Genomic DNA, 21641 nt, shown 5'->3' on the forward strand with positions numbered 1-21641 from the left:
AGCTGCGTTACCTACAGTTAGTTCTCTAATTAAGATCTCTAAAATCAAAACACAGTGCCTTTAAAGTAGGATTCCATTTTTGCTATTGTTAAGGGGTTTATTTTGCTAGAGTGTAAGGTAGTTTATATTTGTGTGGAACTGAACCACAGAACAGAACTGGAAATTTAGCAAGTTAAACTTAAGAGTGCAGGAACTTTAACCTCTGCAAACAGACCCTGTGTGAATGTGAACCCGATCAAAGGCAGCGGCTTTCTGTGTACTCGTAAGAACTGTCTCGCAAAGATCCACTTTTAGGACAAGGACACTGTAACAATAGGAAGAACAGAACTACCAGGGCCTTTAATTCTCTATGCTTTTATGCAGATGCTCTTTGACGCTGACACGAATTTGGCAGATCTGGCCACAAAGTTCACGACATACACAGCAAGTCTGCATGTTGCAGCAGGAAGAGCTTAAAACTTAGTCAGAATCTCTAACAGTCTTGCTTGGCAACAAGCAGAAAAAAGCAAGACAGAACAGGGCCACCGTTTTTCTAGGTCTCTCCAGATAAATGACAAAATGCCTCTGAAGTCCTCTCGCTGGAACTCTGGAGGAGCTTTCCAAAGTCCAGCTGAGCAAACGGGTAACACAGGGGTCTGTGGGCTATAGCTCCAGCTTTAGAACCTATGCTTTGGGGTCATCCAAATCCTCAAAAGCACTCAGAATTACTATTTCCGTCATGCAAATCCATGTTCTTCTGTGAGGCAGGGTGGTATTCAGCAAATCATGGCTCTTATTTTGCCTTTTAAATGTAAAAATATGAAACGGCTAGTAAAAAAATTTAAAATTGGCATGTTATACATTACCTTTCCCAATGACTACAAACATTAGGATCATCTGGGTTTAGGGACAGAGTAGTTTTGAGTAGAAAAGGCAGAATAAGCCCTTTTAGAATCCACTTGAACAGGATCTGTGCCACCATTGTTGTGTCTAGACAAAGAAAAGAAAGTATCGCCATTAAAGATCCCTTTGAACAAAACCTCCTTCTAGCCTTTTCATATTTGCTTCTGTGCATATCCAAATACTGTGCAGTTATTCACAAACTGAAATACTTGCAAAAGCAATCAACTAAACAGTAACATTTTTTAAAAGTGCAAACGCATTGTAAAAGGAATTTATATGTTTAAACCTACTAAAACCGATGAATTTGATTATAAAGCCACCCAAGATATTGATAGCCCAAATGATTCTTCCAAAGAACATTTCTGGTACTGATCATGTTTACAACTGTCTGTTTGGACCAACAAAATAAATAACTGAGGTATTAAAATAATCTATTCTCTCATCAACCTGTAGACAAATGGAAGAATATCCAGATACCCTCTTTGACTTATGTAAATGAGTTTTACATGTGTCAATATAGTAGGCTAGATCTGAGACATATGCTTATTACATGACTGAAGAAAAATCAATCCTCTTCTCAACTCTTAGCTGGGGAATCACTTAGAACGACAGAGGTCAGCAGATTGGGTCACATTGTGCTGAACACTAAACATGAAATAAAAACATTTGCACCAAAGCTGGAAATAGATTGTATAAAATTCAATAGGTGTGGTCTCTTCATCATCTTACAGTTCATCTATTAAGTGTGCTGAATTACACCTACTTATTGCTCACTTGGGGCTTTGAAACCGAAGTCGTGGTGTTTGCCTAGAGGTTCCTAATGACATGAGTGAAAAATAGAAAATACATAGGGAATTTGAAGCTCCTTTTAAATGTAACTGCATCAGAGGTGTTAATCCGTGAAACGTTATGTCTGTAAAAATATTTTAAAATACCCATTTCGGGCATTTACATCATCACATAATCCACCACTCAAATCAGAAGTCTCATAAATTATTCCTGGCAACAAGATCTAAAAATAGATTGGATCTTCATATGATCATCTAAAAAACACATGGCTCATTGCCTCATGGTCTGGAACAGCAAAAGAGACATTAAGTGGCTTGCTCTGCATGGCGCTGATATACAGCCTGGTGGAAAGAGTCATCACACAGCAGAACGAGGGGCAGAGGGACAGTCAGCAAAGAGGCATTGAAATCACCTCCTGACCCAGGACACCCATGGCCTTCAGTGGCTTGCAAGGCAAGGTCTCAGTGGGAGTAATAGCTCATCTTTTAAATTACTCCTAGAGCTCTGCTAAACCCAAAGAGAGGTCTTAAGCCATATAAGTCATGTTAATGTTAATTAACATGATTTAATGTTAATGTTCCTCATGAAATGGATTTAAGTCTATGAGTGGCCTTCTCTACCTGCAGGGTGCTTCAAAGTCCCATGGCAACAACGCAAAAGTTCACTCTGGAAATTAAGAGGACTGAGGAGAAAAGGGCACGAGAGAGAGCTCCATTTATTGGAAAGTCATTCGCCACACTCGCCCCAGACACCCCCTCTCCATGGAGGAAAAGTGTCTTGGATGGCTGACCTGCAAGTGCCCATGGGAAACAAGTACAACAAAATGTTCAAAAACTGAGAGCTTGTTTGAGAGCAGAATTGATCTCTTATCATAACATGTGCCAACAGATGTGAACTGCTCAAGTATCAGGGTCAACAAAATGACAGACCGCCCGTTCACAAAAATACCTTCAAAAGATGCCTTTAACATGTTACACTAGCTAGCACTTGATTAATACCAAGTTACAGAGGATGAGTTCTACTGAGCACAGTATTTCAGGCTGCAGTTCCCCGCTTTGTTCATTCTCTACACTGGTACATGGACTAGAGGAAAAACTGCTTCTCATTGACAGAAACAGTCAGAGCAAAGCAAAACAGCTTAAGGAAATACAATCCTTAAGAAAGGCGTTTTTTTGATCAAAACATAGTTCTGTGCTCGGTGTGTTAACTTCTTGAGAACATCAGCAGCCCGGGTTTACCCTTCAATTATTTAGAGGCAGAAAGACAGCTTGAGTTCTGCCTACAGAGACTGAGCCCTTTCGCATTTAACTTGAGCAGCTCTTTATTTGAACTCTGTAGTTCTCAGAGACCTCAGCTTATTCTTAAGAAAACAATGTATTGGTTTAGACTTAAACACCAAAGAATTATTTATAATCCCTAATAGCACACAGAATATTTGTTTACAATGTATTTGAAAGACGTTCAAAATTATTTTCTAAAGTTTTACTGCTAATGCTGCTTTATTATGTATTCAAAAATGAACTGCTTTGTGCAATTAATTTTCTAACTTTGTATGTCAGATTGTGTATCAGAAACATCCAACTCTCCAAACACAGCAGAACCTTATTCATCTCAAGTGTCTCTTTTTCTAACTCAAATGACACATTTCACTTTGATCAGTGTTAATAGAAAGGACCTCATACCAAAATGGAATGGTTGCTAATACAAGATTCAGAATAAGTTTCTAAAAATAGGAGCACATATATTAAAAACCAACATCAAAAAGGAATCCAGAAATTACATCTAATATGGAGGTTTTTTTCAGCTTTTATTGCTCAGCATAATATACTCTACATTCCTGCATTGCATTTAATGTTTGGAACATATTCTACAAGGAGGCAACATGAGCCTTTCAGGGGGATGATGCCTGTAACTTCATTAAAGATACATCCAGATGATAGAAACCTTTCTAGTGTGTGCCACGGGCACTCTCCCGAGGACAGGCAGCCTTTTGAGCTTAACAAGAAAATAAACGACACACAGGTCCTCTGTGCAAACCCTAAATGGACTCTGATTTTCTGCCTCTCCAGGCCTGATTTTTCTTTTTGGGAGCAAAAAAAGTCAATTTAGTTACAATTCGGCGAGAAAAAGAGTCTTTCAATCCAAAACACAATCGGGGGATTTTTCACAAGCGTCTCATTCTCTGGTAATTATAACTGATTAGGTTAGGTACCTGCTACTCATTAAGCCATTTTCACAGACCTAGCTCCTTTTGGAATAAATTTCAGTCCTTCACCTACAATATTGATACAGCCACTGGTTCCATCACAAAACAAAGGACACACACTTTCACCATTCAGCCCCAAATCTTTGCTGTAGAAAAACTAGTAGGTGGGGAGTCATTGGTTTATCTGCCTGTGGATTCACTTTACAGAAACCTTTGCTGAGGAAACTCCACAGGGATTTGCCAATGAACCAAAAGATGCAGATGGTCATTTAAATTGGATAAGTACATGAGAACGTGGATGGACAAAAGTGGGATGTTGCTCTCTTTTGCAGTTTACACAGCACAAGCTGAGGACGACCGTGCCCCACAAGATTGGGACCGACACATAAAGAAAGTAAGAGTCCAGAGAATCCTTGCTGGGTGAAGTAAATATCCTCTAAATCTTTCCCTAGGTGCCAAGGACGTGGCTTTGGTAAGATTCTTGTGAAAGAAGACAAGTCTATACTTCAAGTGGCTCAGAGAAAAAAGAAAAGCAAAACCAAAACCACAGATTAAATTTCTCCTCTGCTTCTTTGGCTGACAGACCAGAAAATATAACTGAAAATGACCAATGAGGATTGCCTGTTCAGGGGCAGAAGTAGTGAAACATTTTGTGTTGACGTATCTGTCATAAAAATACTTCAATAACATGACTTTGACATGAAATTCAGATGGAATTTCCACTCCATGACAAAGTTTTAAATTAAATGCTTTTCTCTCAATTTGGGATGAAGTGAGATCTGAATCAGGCAAACACCTAAATCGGTGTCCAGTTGCAATTAAAGACAACATTTACAGAAATGTCTTTCACTAGCATGCGATATCCTTCAATCCTTATGTATTTTTGAAGATCATTCATTCAGATGTCTAAACGTATACGTAGTCAAATAACTGAGCCTGTTTTTTTTTCTGACAAACTTCCATGCAATGAAATTAACAAAGAGCCACATTAACAAGTCTTACCTCAAAGTGCAAAAACTTCCTCGCAAATCCTGGTTTTTTTGATTATCAGCACATGGAGACACAGAGCACGTGAACAGGAAAGCTCTTCGGAAAACACTTGGACCTGTGAGCAATCGATTCGAAAAACAGAAAACATATTGGGTCAAAGAAAGTGTGTTTGGGGGAATGGAAACAAATTAAGACAGAAATTAGATAAATCATTCTAAAAAATTACATATCGCAAGACAATTGTGCCTAGGAAAGGGTGTAAGAAAGCGGCTGATAGTCACACATCCCTTTAAACCTTCCAGCCTCCAGCAATTTGTAACTTTGCGACTTCCTCAGCCACTAGTGGGTCTTTGTGTTTGATACCATTTAATGGATTTTATTCCAATCATTTGACTAATACTTTTTGATCTGTGAAAATCTTAATTTCAACCCTCTAAATTCAAATTTTAGCATAAGCAAAATCCTGTGATGGTCTCACTCTTCGCCGTGTACTGTAGGAAACACTTCCTTTGTTTTTCTGTCCATCTCCTCAATTTCACTTCTTGCTCCACTGTTAGAAATCAACTATTGACTCTCAGATTTTGTTTCCTATCATCTCCTACCACATAAACATTTTGTTTACATATAGACTTTTTTTTCTGTTATATCCCAGAAAGAAAATTCAGTTTCTTTCAGGAAGGTTGATGAAAGATCTTGCAAAAGCCTTCTGGATACTTACCTGGATCTTCTTGATCTTGCTACAAAAGGCTTTAATAATTTATGAAGCTTTTACGAAGCCCCGTCGATTCTTCATAAACGTATTATATTTATCAAGAGGTTCCCTAATTCTGTTCTTGATTACAGTTTCTAGCAAATAAGAAAATCTAGGTGCATTAAAATTAAAATCTATTCTAGTATTTATATGTAAGTGAATAAGGAAAATGCAAGAGAATAGTTAAGCCAGTAAACAAGAAGTTGGATTTCACTGAAGAAGCATTAAAGTGACTGAGTGTTTGCTGATTACGCTATTTCAGTCTCTAAGTAGTAACAAGCTTCCACCAAGCTGCCCCGGGTGGCGTTCCTCCTTCTCATCCCAGCTGAAATTTTCATGATAGTTTAGGCAAGGGATCATTTAAACACACACTTCATTTGGCTCTACATCAGATTTTGTTAGAAACAAGCTGTTATGAAAGCTAAATGAGGCCATGAGTTTCAAAACTCATCAGGATTTTTTGGATGCCTCCATTTATGATTAATAACTTGAGATACCATGAAAGGGCTGGATGATACGCAGAGCTCAGAATGAATGTGAAGAAACAGGTTGTTTTAATCTGGGCAGTCAAGGACTCGGCCGCTTGAATGCAGTAGTCACCTCTAAAAGTTGCTGCCATGAGCAACAGAAGTATTGCAAATGACAAGATGCGGGTTTGTTTTGTTTTTTAATGAAAATGTAAAGCTGTTTTAAACAGATAAACACTTCCAGGAAGGAGCAGGTATTGAATACAAAAACACTGAGAACGTGATTCTTATCACCTGAACACAAAGAAATTCAAGTGATAGAACCGGCAGAAACCCCGTGCGCTGGGTTGCTGGGCTCCCTCTACGGCCGCCTGACACCATCAGCGCGGGAAGGCAGCAGACAAGGAGCTGCCCCTGTTAACAAAGGTGGTATTTCAGTTAACAGGGTCTATTTAAGCCTCTAGGAGACATCGTACTGAGCGCAAATTATTATCCCTTACATGCAGTGCAAAACAACTGGTCTATAATTTGGGCTACAAAACACAAGCTGTCAGTCATGAATTCCACTTTTCCATGGTCTCTTCCAGCACTACTCACTTGGAGGTTTGTGTGTCTGTCTGCCTGCGATTTCAAGAGGCATTTGAACAACTGGAAATACTTGGAGTAGGTATAGAAATCATGACTATTCAGCAATATCCCTGATACCATTTCCAGACTCAAGTCTCCTGTCACCTGGAGGTGACACAGTGAAGGGGAGGGATGGAGCTGAGCAGGACAACCCAACGGTTTTGGACATTCCTGGGAAGGCTGAGGGCGCAGGAGCAGTTTGTACAGCTTAGTGTCTTGGAAGGACCAGTCCCAGCAGCAGTACAAGCTCAGAACAGACCAACAAGATGTACAAAATCGGGACATTTCTTACCTTACACTGGAGTTCATACAATGGAGAAAAGCTTGTTGCAGCTTTTTTCTTCTAGCCATAAGGGTAATGCAAATAAATGTAAGTAGGAAACTCAGCTTTTCAGGATAAAAGTATTCTATGCTCTCGTTACGAAAGTTAACCATGCTCCTCTGCTGCTCAACTGAAGTTCATGGCTGAAGTTACAGTGAATGTTGGGAATGAAATAAATTAAACGAGTCTGTGGTATCTTCTGTAATTAATGTGACTTGAAAAATAAAAGAATAAAAGTAAAATTTAGAGATCTTCACAGTTTGTGGAAAGGAAAAGTATGAAGAGCTGCATCCTGAGCCCTGTCTGCTCAGTCTTGGCCACCCCTGCTCCATCACTCAGGAAGTAGATGCTGTTCAGTACAAATAAAGGAACTAATTCTGTTTCCTGAGATGTAGTTTTAGAGGCTTTCTTTGAAAGACCAGATAAATGTGCCAAGGTCCTAACTGCGAAAGTGCCCTCCTGACTCTCTCTTATATTCTTTGAACCACAGTTGCTCAGTTTTCCAAAACTGGGCGGGTGGGGGGCTGATTTTAATGGGAACTGAATGTCCAGATCTCTTTAAGTTACTTCATATTTCTGAGTTCTAAAATATATCAGTGTGAGTTGCAATTGCTACAGTGAATTTTGTTATAGTTCCATGGATATGTTATGAAGTCTGAAAATCTGTTTCAGCACTAAATACTCTTATAAGCTGACTTCCACTGGAGTCATTGGGAGCTTGGCTACAGCAAAGCAGGAATAAATAATGAAATAAGCTCTTCTCAATCTATCAAATGTTATTTTTGGAAGCTCAGGATTGTTCCTTCAGTGCTCTCAAAGGAAAACCTGGTCAAAATACCACAGCGACGTGTCACTAGAAAACAGTCTAGGCTATTAGTTTAGTTATGGCTGATGAAATATGTTTATCAAGACAAAGGCTGGTGTTTGCACCCAGGATTCTGAGGACCAGAGTTTAAAATGCACTGTCAAAGACCTAAGGTGTGACACAGGGTCAGCAAAGTGGGCTGGACCCAGGCAGCTCCAGTTCTACCCACGTTCTGCATCCAGCATTTTCTGTGGGCTTCTCTGAGCCTTCAGAGGCGTCTCCACACCACCCACCACCGGGATCCGAAACTTCACGTGACATTCACAATAAATTCTCAGAGTCTCAGTTTCTTCCACAGGAAACAGGGGAAAGGGACTGATCAACCTGCCAAGTGTCTTAAGAATAAGCATATTCCAAACTGAAAAGTGATTAGACACTGAAGTAACAATGTATAAACACAGTTGGCATTATCTGCATAAACACATCTGGCATTATCTATCCACTGTATGAAATCCACATCAACACACAAAGAAATGCAGACGCTCTTATTTTATCGGTGTTTAGGCAAGCTCCATATTCAGGCACGCTTGTGCAAGGCACAAGTACCGATCCAAAAGAGCTATTATTCATTACAATACTAAATTTCTTTTTCTTAAATAATTGAATAGTTAATCAATAGTCCAGGCAGAAATATAATGAAAATATTACATTAACAACACCTAAAAACATTGCTGAAACGATGCCCAAATGCAGATTATTGCTGGCTCCTTTTCAGAAAGGTCAGCTCAGAAAAAAATTATCTGTGATTTTCTGCCCATAATTTTGTACATGTACTCAGCTAGCAGCGCAGAATTGGAAGCCAGCCCTCTGAACATTTGGCCCTTCCAGTTATTAATCCAAACTCAAGTCCACTGCAACGTCAGTGCTCCTTGTAGCTCCCGACCTCCCAGGCCCTGCCGGGCAGGACAGGGGACGGCTGACGTTCCACTGGCACTTTCTGCCAAAAACACGCTGGAGCTGGCAGGCGGCAAAGGCAAAATCTGAGGACCCTGCAGTATTTCAAGAGAAGATGATCTCCTGCAAGCTAAGAAACCCTCCTGGGGTGGTTATATCTGAACCTTCTCAATTAAAATATGGTAAACAAGTCAGAACGAGACACTCTAAGCATTTGCTTGCCTCCCTCTCCAGCTCTGACCTCACCATGCGAGTGCTGCCGCGAGGGGATGGCAGGAGAAACCACCAGGGCCGCAGCGTCCCCATCCCCACCACAGCTTCTTGCACAGTGGGATTTTAAAGCTGCTGAAACCCTGTGGGGAGTCACATTCTCTACAGTATATTTATATTCGCTATCCCATGGATATTTCAGATATTCCTCCACATACGTTACTTCAGAAGAGCAAGGGAGCTGCCACACATCAAACCCATCTCCAAGAACTCGAGTTATCTTGCTTACACACAACCGCCCACCTCATCCCTGTTCAAGATGTCAAACAATTACAGCATATGCTTCCTTAGACACTTAGAGCAACAAAGACCTTGTATCCCCAGAACACCCAGGATAAATAAAGCAACCCAAGTGTTAGAGGCACGCACTGATGAGCAATAATATGTTTCTAAGTATCTAGCTTAAAAAACCCAACCAGTTATTCCAAGCGATTTTTTTTTACAACATTAAAAGAGTCCACACGAAGTTGACCTGAAAATGGGAGTGACAAGCAATGAAATATAAGGATGTTTGATATATATCTAATGAAATAAATTAAGTCTGATTTTGCGAAAATCAGTAAAGAAGCGTGCTGTTTGAAAGTGTATAATACCCTCTACCATTATATTTTTTAAAAATTACTTCTATTTGTCAAGAACAACTGGCCCCTTCTTTTTGACTTCATTTATCTCAGAGGAAAATAAAATGAAACAAACAGCCAAAAAAGTCCCAAATACAGTGAACAGCTGAGCCAGGGACAAATTAAGTAACACAGATTGATGGCTGTTGATCCGCGGCACCACCACAGCCCAACACTGCAGCTCATCTTTCATTTACAGACCCTTCTCTGCTTTTCCAGAAACGGTGCAGTATTGATGGGAGGAGGCTGATTTGCAAACCCTGAAGCTGCACCCAGAATCCAGATTCAGTTTTTCCAGTTTGGGTTGAAGCTGGTGAATGCCTTGAACTTTGGAGATGGTAATCCAGACAAAATTGAACTGAACACTGGAGTAAAATGAACACTGAAACTAAACATGTATTTTCAAGATACGATGCAGGCAAGGCAAAGCTTTTTGTCTTCAGTTTCCTCATAAGAGAGTAAGGAAATAATGTTTGTTTCTTCTGCATCTGTACCTTTATTAACCCCACTGGTCCAGTACCATAGATCTTCATCTTTTATGCTCTGGATTTTCCCAGTGCTTTCTCCTCCTGGGCATTCTCTGTCACAACAGTGCTCAGATGTTCTCTTCCTGCAGTCAATTTTCCTCCCAGGCTCTTGAAATCTTACTCTAATTTTTTTAATTTCACAGCCATTAAAAACATTGACTGGCCCACACAGAATGCAACTTTTTCTATGAATGTCTGCTACATGTAAGATAAATGTTAAATCAATTTTTAGATTTCTAATGTCTTAAGAATTAGAGTAGTCACTTAAAAACTGCCAATTTTACTTGAAATATGAGAGGATTCTTCAGAAACTGCAATAATCTTTTGTGCTTTCCTGTGCTTCTCACAGGACATATCTGGAACACTATCAATACTGGAGGAATGGTATTTGGTTCAATCATGTCAAAGCTAAAAGCCTGAAGTTAGGAGTCCATGTAATTTATCTGATTTTTCAGAGCATGCTCAAATCTCTGCCTCTCTCAGAAGCAGGCTGGTTACTTGAGCACCTGGAAATGGCTCTGAGCTCTTGGGTTTAGGCATCCAACATGGAAAATATGCTGAGCGGATCTGCCTTTCTCCAGGACAGAAAGCTGAAGCCCCAGAGAAGGCCATGGTGTGTGAACAAGGTCTTTTTCATAACAGCCAAGTCTTACACTTCTGTGCCTGTTTTCTCCCCCACGCAGAGCAGAGGGAAGAGGAGATTGTGGCCAGAATTCCCAGCAGATCCAAACAGTGTCCCAAAATACCCTCATCTTTCCAGGAACCATCACACACACTGTTAGAGCAATAACTGGAGAGATAAATGAGAACACGACCCCAGCCTTATTTAATTTTACATCACTATGCAAAGCTCTTGACTCTGCTGTCTCCATGACCTACTTTATCTATTGTTTGTTTCTTTTTTTTTTTTTTTCCAGGAAATTGTTCATTAAGAATAAAAGCACCTGGCTTACAGTAACAGGGCACTGTGCAAAATATCTGTCATGCAGCCGAGAGAAGAACATTCATAAATACATCAGGCAGAGCAAATCTACAAAGAACTGAGGGGCTGAAAAGGAGTATTTTAGGTAGAAGACAAAGAAGACGGAAGGCCCAGAGTCTCTACTGGTATAAATGGTTGAACTCCACTCAGTTCACTAAGCCAACGTGAATCTGGAGAGAATTTGGATCTACCAGCTCAGTCATCAGATACAGACAGTACTGGGACCACCCAGGTTACAGCCAGTATTTTCCTTCTGGCAGAAAAAGAGTAGCCAGAAAAATCACTAAGGACCAAACCAGATCTGAATAACTGGTATATACAACTACCTCTTTGCCCTTCTCCTGAAAAAACTCATTTAACTACTTTGAGAAAAAAGGTTAACAAAAATTATAAAAGAGAGGGAGTTTGGGGGCTAATTTTAGGACTCAGCTTCTGTCATTTTACAGATGTGCTAATTAAGTTTTTTTTCCCACAAGTTTAGGCAAATACAGTTTTCTCGTTGTATTCTACCCTCATCACCATCATACATGTGCCATCTGCTCAGTCTTCTTCCTGAGCCCTCTCTTGTGTCTTCCTCTCAGACCCACAGTGCTCAGACAGCCAAGGGAAATGGTCCCCTATGGTGCTTCACTAAGTCTTCTGCAGAGGCACAAAACCAGGAGCTTAAATTTGTTTAAACATATTTTAACTTAGTGTCAACTTAAACTTGGAGCTTATGTGGTATCTGAGATTATTATGAGATTATGTGAGCAAGTCTCTCTTACATGTCTCCTACCAAACAAAACCCAACGTAGCAGACAAGGGTGACAGAAAACAAGCACATTCCCCATTTTCCTCTCCTCTCTGACACAATCTTCAGCAAGGTAAAGGCAGCATAAGCTTTGAGACTCCTGCACTGGTTAGCACCAAGCTTGTGGAAAATTTTGATTTGTAAAGACGAGGTGATCTTGGTCTCCCTTCCAGAGCTCAGCATTAGTGAAGGTCTCCCAGGCTCCCCCCGACTGTTCTTTAGGTGCACCCAGTGAGTCCCATTTCCCTTGTCGGCTGTTTTTCTGACTTTCTCATCATCTTCTAAGTGTTGTTACCTTGCACACTGCTGTCCAAAAGTTGCTCTGAAGAACCCATTAAAAATTATATGGAGACTTCTTCCCAAGATCAAGAGCCACTTTCCGATTCTTTACTTCAAGCAATTGTGTCTCTGTTTATTTAAACTGCAACTTAAGTAAGTCTGTCTCCAAGGGAACCTGTTCTACAAGTTTCAGCATCTGCTAGGACACCAGGTATGTCATGTCTTGCAGGGTAAAGTGTCAAGATCTTAAAACTTTGTGATCCACTCTTTACCACAGAAGACACAAGTTTTCTCTGTGCATGAAAATGTTACAAGTTTAGGAACACTGGAAGCACGATCCATGACTCTCAATTCTCTGCTTGCCACTCATTAGAATCTCACTAGTCTGCATGTTGCTTTTCTCTCTTACCCACCGTTTCCTCTTCCCGCCGGTCTCTCATGACACACGGCACTGCTTCCCTTCTTCAAGTCTGGAGAAGCTGAGCTACAGCTTCTCTCTCCATAAACCAACACTGGACATGATTTACTACTGTTGTACCTGTGACATATAAAGTTGAACAGATACGTATAAGCCAATTCCCTGGGACAGAGAAATCACCGTTCAGTTAAACAACAGATAGCCACAAGGATAAATGGATAAATACAGCACCAAAGTATTTGAATACATCATCAATTACTGGTTTACATCCTGGACTATCCAAATAACTCCTGAATTGCTCCTTTCAGTGATTCTTGAGGGCTGTGTTGACAATACACCTTGCAATATCCTCTGGATTTTCTGTGAAGCACACAAGATGATAGTGGCTTTCTTCCACGTAAAGATGGAACAAAGAGCTCAACCCCCATGCTCCCCAGCTTGTGATCACCACCCTGTCCTGAGTCCTCCAGCAGAGCGGCTGCAAGGGGAAGCACTTCGTGTGGCTGGACCTTGGCCGTACATCTGTGCCTTGGAAATTAGTGAGTTTATTCTACCTCAAGGCATTCTTACTTCACTACTCATTTTTTAAAGTGTCTCTGATACAAAGGAAGAGAAAGCCAGTCTTGCAACCCAAGCGCAAGAGCAGGAATCAAGAGTTTAGCTCGCGAGTGTTAGTTATAAAAGTGCTAAATAAACTAGTAGAAGAGAATAAAGTAGAATGTTATTCTAAGAGCTTGAAAATCCAACATTTGGAAGTTGATTTAAAAAAATATATAGCAAGCAATTCTTGTTTTTTCAGACACTTAAAATACCCCTTGACTCTGTCAAAGTATTTTATTTGCTCATAAGGTCTTCCTCAGAAGGATTTGGCCAAAATATCCCCTTCAGACCTTGTAACAGCTGGAAGTATGGATATCGGTCTAGCTCTAAAAGATGTTCACACTTTAGAATTTAAACAAAATATTTACCAGTAACGTATCACCTTATTATGACAAATTGAGAGTAAATTGAAATTTCATGCAGCTGAATAGGCTAATTACATACATAGACACATACTTTAAAAACTAGGCTTTTCATGTTCTTAAGTATAAGCAATTAAGGGTAAGAGTAACATTTCATAATTATGTCATTGATCTAAATTCCTTTTCATTTTTGGAGGAAAGCGCTATACTTACATAAGACACGTCTGAGGTTGTTCCTGTTGCTCAGAACTGCATTTGTTCTAATCAAATATTCACCTCATGACTTTGGTTTTTTTCCAGTTTCTGCCTTTACATGAAATTAAAATTTTGAAGTCTGAATCTATCGTTAACTTTGAAGAAAGTACTAAAAACTCACTTTTTACAAACAAGTCATAGGGAGCTGTGGGAAATTCTGCATTAGGCTGGCCTACTAATTAAAATCAACTCTGCCGTATTACTACCACTGTTCAAAAGTATCCGCCTACAGATCTAAAATCTTTGCAGAATGATTAAAATCAGTAGCAAAAAATCCCAAATCTCTTTCGTCTTTCATGTGGAGCCACACAGAATACACTTGTTCAGATTTCAGAGTCCATTAAAACATCACCTTTGAAAACAGACGCCCAATCAGGCCCAGCAGTGATTTACGCAGCCGAGATGCTCCGAACTGTTGGTGTTCAAAGCACCCCCAGCAGGCGCAGAGACGGCCAGTGTGTATCACATATAATTAGGATTCTTCAGACCATAAAATCAATAATATAATTAGTAAACGATATGTTATTTCTCAGTATCTTGCTACAACTTAATCTGTCTTTGATCAAGCAGAGCTGACTGCTAACAACATTTAATGGTAATTAATGAAAATGCATGTGACAAAAAGTTCTTTGAAGAGTTATCTAATTATGTACCATAAAAATGAAGTACGTAATAACTGTAATTTACGTTTACATCAACGACTATTGTTTAGGATACTTGAAGATGACGTTAGGATTACAAGTCCTCTTTAGCTACACTTTCTCTTGCCTTACAGAAACATTTCCTTGAGCCGGCGTGTGTACAACAGACAGCCCCGTTCACTAATGCCTTACATCTCATTATAATACCAAAGTCTGCAGAGAAATCTTCCTGGGCTGTGGAACAGCACCAAGAGAATATTTTATGAAATTCACTTATCTTTTGACAATGGATGATTGACAGCAAGCCATCATGACTGAAATTACTGACAAAATATATAACAGAACTTGCAGAGATTAAGCACGAATTTCAAAAGAATTGCTACAATCCTTAGAGAAGAGTGATTACAGATGGCCAAAGTATTTCATAATCTCCTAGGAATGCAACATTTGGCTACCAATGACTTTGAGTGTCTGAGATCCCAGCTATTGATGGGCATTTCTATTTAAAAATATTCCAATTGGATGTAACATATCTAAGTAACTTTTCATGATTGCCAGGAATATGGAGAAAGGTGGGGGGGAATTCTTCATTATTATAAAACACCATGGGATTCACCAGAAACAGTGCATCAGGTTTAATATGTCTGTTTCTAAACAAGAAAGGAAGGGTAGAATAAATGCATCATATTAACATCATAAAGCAGCTTCTTTAGTTAATATGTCATGTCAGTTAGCTCCCATTTCCCAAGATATTGGCTTGGATAATAAATATCCTAATGCTCTTGCTTAGTATTAACTACATACAGTAAATGAGACCCTGGGTTCGGTCAGGCTATTCTAATACCAGAATCCGAGCAAACACCTCACTTGCAACAACGTTTTCCAACACAGATTTGTAAAAAAGGAACACTCCTCATAATATCACATTTTTCTCTCTAATAAATATGCAGAGTAGCATAATAATATCCAGAAATGTTAAATATTCTTACAGCAGCTCTATTAATTCCATCTAGGCCATGCCTTATTGTTCAGTGGCACATTATTGTCAGTACGAGCAGGGAACTCTGAACTTATTAAAGTTTTCAACAACCTAAATTCCTAAGAAGACACAGGAAAATAATAATCTTGCTGCACCTCTAGCAGTTTGGTTTAGTTTAAAGACCAAGCGTGGAAGTGCTGAGAGCAGGATGTTGGTTAAACAGGTGCCACTTGTCCCGGCCCCAGCTGTGGAGCTGGCGTGCGGCTCAATGCACCGTGATTAACGATTGCTACAATCAGCCCCAGAAATCAATTAGCATGGAGTGACACAATGACCCTGTGACATCATGGAGCCGCACATCTGATCCTTGTGCTTGGGCTCATTTCTCCCCGTGCTGCCATTTTTGGTGCTGTGAGTGGGCTCGAAAAAAATTACGGGCTTTATGATGTTCATGAACAAGCAAGTTTCCACACGAGAGAGATTTCTATTTCTTTCTGCCAAATTTTATTTTTCTGTTCACTCATGCCCACTCTTCAGCATGTCAAATTCAACTACACAGGCAGTGCACAGGAAAAGTTCTTTATTTAAGGTTGGTGCTTTATTTCAGTTAAGAATTACGACAGACTACAGGAAAAGCATATAAAGGAGAAACGGAAAGAAGGTGCTACTGCTGGTAGAACCCCAAGTGCTGTGAGCCACATAAATCTCTTTCTTAGTTTCAACTGTACCACTGTCACATGAGTGGACCATTATTTTGTCACTAATTTTGGCACTATCAACAACAAGTTTTTCCAAAGCGACTGTTCTAAAGCAATTACTAATTTTAAATGACCTGCAATGCCCAATTCCAAATGCCTTTCAGGATGTTATGCATTAAAAGAGTGACAGAAACTGAGGAAATAAGGGCAGTTCTTCAATTTCTGTTTACATGTGACAGGTTTCTCCCTGTCTTAATGACCATATTGGCCTTCTCTACATTTGTTCAATGTTTTATTTTCTTTAATAAGCGGACAGCAGTGGTACATCACATTCTAAATGAACTTTCACCACAACCTTGTACAGCCAGTCCACCTTGGAACTGAGAAGCTCCTTAGTCCCCTAGATGAAATATGGAGTAACCAGGACCTTGCTTGTAAGCGAGGAACAGCCAAGAACTGTGACACCACATGGCTTTCCCAGATGAAAATCCCATAACATAACACATGAGCAAAACCTTGGTACAGGGTCACACATAGTCATTTAGTGTAGAACTTAAACTACCTAAATTCAAGTATTCAAGTCAACAAACTCTTCTTCATCTCATCCAGTTGCCTTTTATCACCAAAACTTTACACCTAGTAAATGGAATATCTGGGGTCCACATTCAAATTAATTATAAGCTAAAGAGTATGCATTTCTCCATCAAGAATTAGCTACATGCTCATAACTGAATATACAGAAGTGAAAGTAAGCTCGATAGGTCTGCTCCTATATTTTATTATTTGCAGTTTGCTTCAGCAAGTTGTCCCAATATAGATGACAGAGAACAATGCCTGCATGATAAATAGTCCATGTGCTTGTGGTTTGTTTTTTGGGGTTTTGTTTTTGTTTGCTTGTTTGTGGTTTTTGTGTTTTTTATTTGTCTGTTTGTTTTGTTGTGTTTTTATTTTAATCTCAGAAGTTCTTTGGTGCAGTTTGTGAGGTTCTTTCAGTACGTTTGCACATGCGCAGCATTGAACACCAGCCGCCACAAACAAGGAGCAGAGCACAGGGCAGGTCGTGCTGGGAAACACGGCAGCCATGGGTGCACTGGAAATAAATGATACCTGGAGTCTTAGGAAAAGACAGAACAACATCGTAACTGTCAGAGCAATTTTCCGCATCAGTAGTTTAACATCTGAACTATTGCTTCTTTTTGCAACTGAACTATTCCCAGTTTCTATCTGTTCTCCTCTGAATCAACATCAGTTCTGAGGTGTGTCACAAACAGCGTTTGCCTGAAAGAGCCAAACATCCCACTGTGGAGGTGGAGACTTAATGAGGATACAGTAGTTCCTCAAAAAAAAAAGGTTGGTTCGTTTTCTGTAAACATCTGGGTTGTAAATAACCGTAGGCTTCATAGACAGCATAGCATTAGCCTGTCTCTGACTTAACATCATAAGCATTGAGTTATTTGTTTTAATTTAATGCTACCACAAATTTCAGCTTTGCGTATGAATAGAATCTGATAGTCTGTTACCAGTTACCTCAGGAATGTAGCAGAAATGACAACATTGTTGCATCTTCCACTATTCATGGGAAAAAATGGCTAAACGTCTTCACTTGTCAGGTGTTTTTAAAGGTTTCCATAGTTCAACAGCAGTGCACAAAGAATGTTCGATTTTGAAATGAAACAGGCAACTGATTTAATATACTAATTTTCCAGATTCAGAACAGTTTAATTATTTCCACGGTCTAAGAAAAAGCAAAAGAAAACAAATTGCGAGATGTAAAAGAAAATTTATTTCCAATGGCTAATCCTTCAAAAAGCCACAGGGAAAGTGACTCAGGGTGCAGCAATGATTAATGGAAGAGTGATTGCTGACCTGTGTTCCTAGAAAAAGAAACAAGATTGAGACGGTGCACAGAGCAGGTGAGCTCGGGCTGTCCTGCTGGGGACTGTTGTTCGCACTGCGACTCCAAAAAGGCTCCTCCAGAATCTATTCAAACTGCTCTTGTGGGGAGGATGAAGCTGGCCCCTGCAAAAAATAGCAGTGGACACAAGGCAAAGGAAGCACCAACTGCCAATCCAACCTCTAAGAAAATAAGAAATAAAAATTACAGAGGCCTAAAGCTTCCAACAGCTGTGCCACCTGGAACCCAGTGACTCACTGCCCTTATTCCTGAGATGGAAAACTTGCCTACTCCAGGAATTTGCAGCCTGTGGATCCTAACAGAGAATCTTAAGGACACTGAACATCTATAATATGTTTGCAAAATATTATGCAGAAGAAACACAGCTCTAACACTGGTGATATTAACATGTTTTCTTTCACCTTACTAATAAGGAATTCTGTAGAGTACTGAAGACAGCAAATCCACATGTATGAACCGTTTCTGATGTGGGTGGTAAGAAAAAGGTTATTGGGCAGTAGGCCAGCAGGAAGAAATGGGGACAAATAAATGAATGAGAGTAGAGGTAATTGTAGCACTTATTAGGATTAGACGTAGATCACTAATGAACTGTTTTGCCACTTGCTTTCTCCTAAGTGAAATCTGACTTTCCAAGCTTTAATAATAGGAAAAATATATCAAGTATTGATTATAACTAGAAACTAAAGTCTTCTACAAGCATGTACACATTAACACTATCGCTCAGACATGACCTGGAAGAAATCCTCTCTTTGCCTTTCTTCATCTTGATTCCCACTTCTTCTAACAGATTGTCTGATACAGAACAGCATGTTCAAACTTGCGAACATCAGTTTTGGTGATGAAAAAGTCCAGGAGGGAATTTGTTAAAACCATTACATTTCTGCTGCCTGTGAAGCTAACAGACATGTCTTCCAAGCAGCAATGCAGAACACGATACGGCCTCATATCAACTTATTGCTGTTTGACATAATACTCTAGTCAAGCCTAAAAGTAGGAGAATTTGGCAGAAACACTGAGAAAATTCTAAAATGCTGCTGTTTTTCATGACCCTTGAGAAATAAAAGAAACAAGTGACACACATCTACAAAGCGTTAGATTGCAAAGCAGGAACAGGCAATTAATGGATGGCAGATTTCTCAAAATGAGCCTCTGCCACCTGCTCCCAACCTGCTCACCCCGACCACACTCTGCGCTTCGGTATTTTGTCTGTTCCAGATCACATCGATGTCACAGTTTGAAATGTGTCAGTATTACAGAAAGGCAATATGTACTTTCTCTCCTGTAAAACCATTCTATTCACAAATGTCATTTTCAAATATAGCAACATTTTCTTTTTCAGGATGCTGTTGCATTTTGCAGGTCATATCATACGGCATTTTTTGGCTTTATCTGCTCCCCTATATATATATATATATATATATCTGCAAGTCACAAGACTCTTAAACCAAACTCAAATAAAAACCAACCATGTTTCCAGAATCTTGTTCTGTTGAACGAAATGCCAACATGTGATACTCTTTGCTTCATGAAAGACATTCAACAGCTTAACAGTTGTAGTTTGACCCAATCTGATTATGATATTCTAGACCTTTTCCAAATCAAGATGCAATCTACATAGTCCTAAAATGCTCTTTATTATTCAAGTTTGTTGTATTTTCTCATCAAACACATTGGATAACAAAACCAGCACCAAAACACTGCCCCAAACACACAAAATAACAAACAGCCACAGTCATATATTCTGATTATACACGGACATACACTTGCTGGAAACCTCCTGGAATAACAAACATTTCTTTCTTCAATCACTCCAGTCACCTACAAGAGGAAGAACTACAGAAAGTTCCTGAATATTCTGCTCATGTTTTTGTTGTGAGTTACTAAGTAATGACATTGTTCGAGCACTCAATGTTACAGCTTCACTGCTTCTCTAGCACCTGTCCAGTCAGGCTCTGACAGAAGAAGATAAATATATTTATAATCCACAGCAAAGTGAATAACAAAGAGTTTATATAGTTGTCTCTGACAAACCCGACAAGTCGTAGCCGGCAGCTTTAATCAGCTCCCAGCTGAGCCCGGGAAATTGGAGGGAACAGAGCTCTGACCTTTCTGATGAATCACTGAGGGAAGGTTAAAGATTTGTTTACTTCTTTAATGCGAAGAGGTATCAAGTTATAAGACCTTTGGATAAAAGGAAGATTCCTGTGCGAGAGCACTGTACACCAGGTTTAACAAAGTAATTATTGGTTTACAACTGATTTTTTTCAAGTAAAGGGATATGGCCTAATGTTACATAGATGAAAATGCTCATAAGGTTTAACACCACAAATCACTGCCAGATGCTGAAAATGTACTAGATATGATTTTCATGTCTTGGATGTGAAAAATACAGTAGAATATGGTTTAAATTTAATTTTCACAGTTCAGTTAAAGCCACCAGTTTTTTTCTTTTTCTTTTTTTTTTTTTTTTTGCAACAAGTACTTAGTTCCTAGTTGTTTCATAAGGAAACTGTGATTTTCCACGTCCATTTGCTTAACTAGTACCAAGAAGACAAAAGCAAGTAATGACTAATGATTTGATCAGATATTTCAAAACAAGGTATAATATATTATTTTGCAGCACATATAAAATCTCTGGCATTGGTTTTAAAACTACTGAACGTCTGCTGTCTTAAAATTAAGCTCCTTGGAGTCATGTCTGAGGACTGAGAGATCCGGTAGCACTTTTCAAATGCTTCACCTTATGGTTTATACCCCCCTGCAGCCACTACCCAAACTGACACCACGGGGGACTTTGTTCTTCTAAAAAGCCAAAACTCTTCTGGTTAACAGCATCATGGCACAAAAGTATCTGCTCACAGTGCCAGCTCAGGTGGCTGCTCCATACGAATGGCTGACACAGGGAGTGCACAAGAATTTAGGAAGGCAGGTGACTTGTAAATCAAGAGCAATGAGAGCTTTGCAGTGAACAAACTGCAAACCTTTTGCTTTTCTATAATCTAATTTACCGATCAGTTTCTGTCCACTAACTTCTAAAAAATGAACTCATAGCTTTAAATCACCACCGCACGTACACTCACACACCTCCAAAGTTGTTTGCTGAACTAGTTGCTGTATAAGTCACTGTACAATATTTCAAACAACACTGAAGGAACTGGAGTATTGATTTTTGCCAAAATAGTATAGGATACACCTGAATGTCTATCAAAAACACTTGCAACAGTAAAGTAGTTCTATGTTCTAGTTTGTATTTCACTTTCCCTACACTTCTACTTCAACAACTTCTACTTGGTATCAGGGGCAGACATTGAAGTTCGATTTTAGGTCTGGGCCTTGAACTTACAGACACCGTTCATATAGCGTTATATGAACATTATATACACATATCATGTATATATATAAACATGAGCATGATATAACCAGTTCCTTTTGATTGCCACCAGTGGAATCGTTCAACTAGACCATTCATTTACTGGGAAGGTTACAAAGCACCTCACTGACATAGGAGTGTT

The 21641-nt window shown here is 39.5% G+C and overlaps 1 protein-coding gene across 14 annotated transcripts in view; it reads right to left on the reverse strand.

Moving 5' to 3' along the window:
* Positions 1–21641, reverse strand: part of MEGF11 (multiple EGF like domains 11) — a 277366-nt gene that overhangs the window by 193159 nt on the left and 62566 nt on the right. For all 14 annotated transcript variants that reach the window (XR_010475229.1, XM_065075966.1, XM_065075957.1 and 11 more), the window contains 2 exons: positions 4880–4982; positions 846–969 (listed from right to left, as the gene is read on the reverse strand). Coding sequence is in view for 13 of the 14 variants with exons in the window: in XM_065075966.1 (XP_064932038.1) it covers positions 846–961 (116 nt within the window). In the remaining variant the exon portion in view is untranslated. The remainder of the gene's footprint in view (positions 1–845; positions 970–4879; positions 4983–21641) is intronic.

This window comes from Columba livia, chromosome 11 (assembly GCF_036013475.1).
Source record: "Columba livia isolate bColLiv1 breed racing homer chromosome 11, bColLiv1.pat.W.v2, whole genome shotgun sequence".
Lineage (NCBI taxonomy): Eukaryota > Metazoa > Chordata > Aves > Columbiformes > Columbidae > Columba > Columba livia.